Source organism: Otolemur garnettii, unplaced genomic scaffold (assembly GCF_000181295.1).
Source record: "Otolemur garnettii isolate 467f Iridium unplaced genomic scaffold, OtoGar3 scaffold00276, whole genome shotgun sequence".
NCBI lineage: Eukaryota > Metazoa > Chordata > Mammalia > Primates > Galagidae > Otolemur > Otolemur garnettii.
In genome coordinates, this window is record NW_003852671.1 from 261,479 (window position 1) to 265,958 (window position 4,480).

At 43.1% G+C, this 4,480-nt stretch overlaps 1 protein-coding gene across 1 annotated transcript; it reads left to right on the forward strand.

The window, feature by feature from the left end:
* Positions 1-261: 261 nt before the first annotated feature.
* On the forward strand, positions 262-1,203 carry LOC100958887 (olfactory receptor 10G3). Its single transcript, XM_003803031.1, has one exon. The coding sequence runs from the start codon at positions 262-264 to the stop codon at positions 1,201-1,203; it is 942 nt and encodes a 313-aa protein (XP_003803079.1).
* Positions 1,204-4,480: the final 3,277 nt, after the last annotated feature.

Here is a 4,480-nt window from a genome sequence, read left to right on the forward strand (position 1 = left end):
AGCCCAAGAGCTGGAGGTTGCTGTGAGCTGTGATGCCATAGCACACTACCAAGGGTGACAAAGTGAGTCTCTGTCTCTTTAAAAAAATTACTTACAAAGCACCTGCCAGAGAACATCATTTCTGCCTATTTGTCATCCTTCCACATAAGAGAGAAACTTCTCTTTCATCGCCCCAATCTCTTTCCAGTTTCCCTTCACTCTCCCCTCACCTCTATGCCAATTCCTGTTTTGTCCGTTCTCTAGGTGAGATCTCTTTAGGAGATGGAGAGAGTCAACAGCACGCTGCTGACTGAGTTCATCCTCACAGGAATTCCCTACCCCCTCAGGCTAAGGACATTCCTCTTCACATTCTTTTTGCTAATCTACATCCTGACTCAGCTGGGAAACCTGCTTATTCTAATCACCGTCTGGGCGGACCCGAAGCTCCATGCCCGCCCCATGTACATCTTTCTTGGTGTTCTTTCCGTCATTGACATGGGCATCTCTTCCATCATCGTCCCTCGCCTCGTGATGACCTTCACTTTGGGCATCAAACCCATCCCTTTTGGTGGCTGTGTGGCTCAGCTCTATTTCTATCACTTCCTGGGCAGCACCCAGTGTTTCCTCTACACGCTGATGGCCTATGACAGATATCTGGCAATATGCCAGCCCCTGCGCTACCCCGTCCTCATGACTGCTAAGCTTAGTGCCTTGCTGGTAGCTGGAGCTTGGCTGGCAGGATCCATCCATGGGGCTTTCCAGGCCATCCTGACCTTCCGCCTGCCCTACTGTGGGCCCAATCAGGTAGATTACTTCTTCTGTGACATCCCTGCTGTTTTGAAGCTGGCCTGCACTGATACAACAGTCAATGAGCTGGTGACCTTTGTGGACATTGGGGTAGTGGTTGCCAGTTGCTTCTCCCTGATCCTCCTGTCCTACATACAGATCATTCAGACCATCCTGAGAATCCGTACAGCCGATGGGCGGCGCCGGGCCTTTTCAACCTGTGGAGCCCACGTAACTGTAGTCACTGTGTACTACGTGCCCTGTGCCTTTATCTACCTAAGGCCTGGAACCAACAGCCCCCTGGATGGCGCAGCTGCCCTGTTCCCCACAGCCGTCACTCCTTTCCTCAACCCCCTTATCTACACTCTGCGGAACCAAGAGGTAAAGTTGGCCCTGAAGAGAATGATAGGAGGCCCAATGACTAAGACTGAGGTTTAAAAGAGTCTATCTTTCAGCTCAGCACCTGTAGCACAGTGGTTCCGCACCAGCCACATGTACCAAGGTTGGCAGGTTCGAACCCAGACCAAGCTAGCTAAGTAACAATGACAACTGCAACAAAAAATAGCCGGGCATTGTGGTAAATGCCTGTAGTCCCAGCTACTTGGGAGGCTGAGGCAAGAGAATCACTTAAGCCCAAGAGTTGGAGGTTGCTGTGAGCTGTGATGCCACCGCACTCTACCAAGGGTGCCATAGTGAACCTCTGTCTCAAAAAAAAAGTGTCTATCTTTCACGGGGAAGCCTTCACACTTAGGGTTTATTATATAATGTTTAGATTTGGGCAGGATTTTTCTTCTTGCTTTTTTCCCTTTTATGTAGCCATGTGATAGCAATGCAATAAGATAAAACAGTTTAAAGTAAAATTGAATTAAATTTAAATTCTCCTTTCTCGCAGTTTCTTAATATCCCCTCTAGATAAACAACTCATGGGTACTACAAGAAAAGAGAATGAGACTGAATCCACCCAGAAGATAGCAAAAAATGGCACACTTAGACACCCAGAGGATTCACACACCAAAAGCACCTGATGGGCTTTTCAGCGGCTAGGCTATCATTAGCCAAGCTGTCATGAAATGCACTATAGTTCTCTTAAGGGAGAAATATTCTTTAGTTCTGTTCCAATTGGATATATATCTTGGGAGCTAGTGCTAGAAGTAAAATTACTGTGTGCATCTTAACAGGCCCAGTTCTGAAGACTCCCTGGGTACATGAAGAGGAACTGAAGTACCGGTCTTCCCTGCTAAAGGAGTAAGCTGTCTCTTAAACTGGTGCTTTCAAAAACCAAACTAAATTAAACAATCCAAAAGAAAAAATACAATAAAGTCTTTTTGAATGCCTCAATAATAAATTCCCCCACATCAAAAAGTAAAGCTCAATGTGAAATCTTCCACTGAGAAAATATAGGGCAATTGATCAGGGCACCAGGAAGATTTATTCAAGTAAACATTTCTTGAATGTGGCTCAAGCAGCTAAGGCGCCAGCCACATACACCTAAGCTGGCGGGTTCAAATCCAGCCCGGGCTGCCAAACAACTATGGCTGCAACCAAAAAATGGCCAGGCATTGTGGCAGGCACCTGTAGTCCCAGCTACTTGGGAGGCAAAGGCAGGAGAATCACTTGAGCCCTGGAGTTGGAGGTTGCTAAGAGCTGTGATGCCACGGCACTCTACCCAGAGGGACAGCTTGAGACTCTATCTCAAAAAAAAAAAAAAAAAATTTTCATATCAATTTAGATTTGTGAGGTTGACAAGCTAACATAGAATTGGCCAGGTCCTAATAAATGTGGGCAAATTTGGTCCAGTATCTCTGGATTCAACCCCATTAGCATCTCCAAACTCATTCTGTTATGTTTCTGTATCATTCTCCAACTTTCTGAATTGAACGGTTGTTTTATCCATGTGGTGAAATTAGGTTATCCGCCAAACAAGGTCTCTCTGTTATGGCAGATAGTCAAGTTTGATCATGAAAATGTTCATCCCTAAGAGACTTACAAGTTACCTAATTTCTGTAGGAGACAGAAAACTAACCATTCTCTATTGGATAAAGCTGACCCATACAACTTCTCGGTATTTCTTTAAAACAGATAAGACACTAAGTTATCAACTTTCTTATCTTAATCTTTAAGATTCATTTCATTTTATTTAACGTGTAAAATGGTTGAATAGTGAATTATAAAAATAAGCCTCAATTGATCGCTCAAGAACCAAAAAGTATTTCAAAAGCTATTATGCATATTGTTCCTCTTTTCCCAGGGCTTAGCACAATTGCTGTTATAGCTATTTATCTTAAGAATTAATAACAATAATGTTAAAATTATTTGTAGATAAAATTAAAAAGATTAAAACGGAATGATTCTGAAGCAAACACTTGTTTAAAAACTGAACTGGGCACACAGTATAAACATGACCCCACTCTTAGACTGAAATCATATAGAAATCAAATAAAAGCAAAGAAATCAAACAAGCTATAGATAAAATTGCTTCTTCTTTTTAGTACCCCCTTATTAAATTTGTATTAAGCATTAGATTAAGGAGTTGGGGGAGTTTTTTTTTTTTTTCTTTGAGAAAATCTCACTATCTTGCCCTCTGTAGAGTTTTGTCACATCACAGCTCACAGCAACCTGAGGCTTAAGCCATTCTCTTGCCTCAGCCTCCCAAGTAGCTGGGAGTACAGGTGCCCACCACAATGCCCAGCTGTTTTGTTGTTGTTGATATTGTCGTTGTCATTATTCTTGTTTAGCAGGGCCGGGCTGGGTTTGAATACTCCAGCCCTGGTGCATATGGCTGGAGTCCTAACCACTGAGCAGTGGGCGCCAAGCCTAGAATAAGATTTTAAATAGAGTTACAGATCATCTTCCTTAAAATTACAAAAATTGCTTCATTAGCGTGATCAAACATCTTTTAATTCTTTGTGTAAAAATATTGTTCAATGCCCCTTGAGTTATTCAGTCAACAAACATCTACTGAGCCAGGTGCAGTGGCTCATGCCTATAACCCTAGCACTCTGGGAGGCCAGAGTGGGTGGATTGCCTCAGCTCACAGGTTCAAGACCAGCCTGAGCAAGAGCAAGACCCCATCTCTAATATTGTGGGGGGTGCCTGTACCCCAATATTGTTGTTTCCAATATTGTTTTTTCACAATATTGTACAATCTGCTTATTTTTGCCACCGACTCATCTCCCCCCCCCATTATAATTAGATCTGTGATACAGCTTTTCTATTGCCTTTGTAAGCAGGCAGAGATTTGAGACTACATTGTTCAACACTAAATTTCCAGCACTAAGAAGCTACCCTGAACATGCCAGGTATTCACTAGATATTTGTTGAATTAGCAAATGAATGTAGTCAAATCTCTTGTCTTTTCACTTTATAAGAAGTAACTATAGAATCCCACGCTCCCTCTACCTCTCTTTTTTTCTTTTTTTGGAGACAATCTCATTCTGTCACCCTGGGTAGAGTGCCCCATGGTGTCATAGTTCATAGAAACCTCAAACTCTAGGGCTCAAACAATCCTCTTGCTGCAGCCTCCCACATAGCTGGGACTATAGGCCATATCACCCAACTAGTTTTTCTATTTTTAATAGAGATGGGGCATTGCTCTTGCTCAGGTCTTAAACTCCTGAGCTCAAGCAATCCTCTTGCCTTAGCCTCCCACAGTGCTCAGATTACAGGCATAAGCCACCACATGTGGCCCCTCTCTACCCTTTTTTTTTTTTTTTTT

Bases quoted from the DNA above. Each gene is read 5' to 3' on its own strand.
- LOC100958887 (XM_003803031.1), top strand. From the start codon at position 262: ATGGAGAGAGTCAACAGCACGCTGCTGACTGAGTTCATCCTCACAGGA.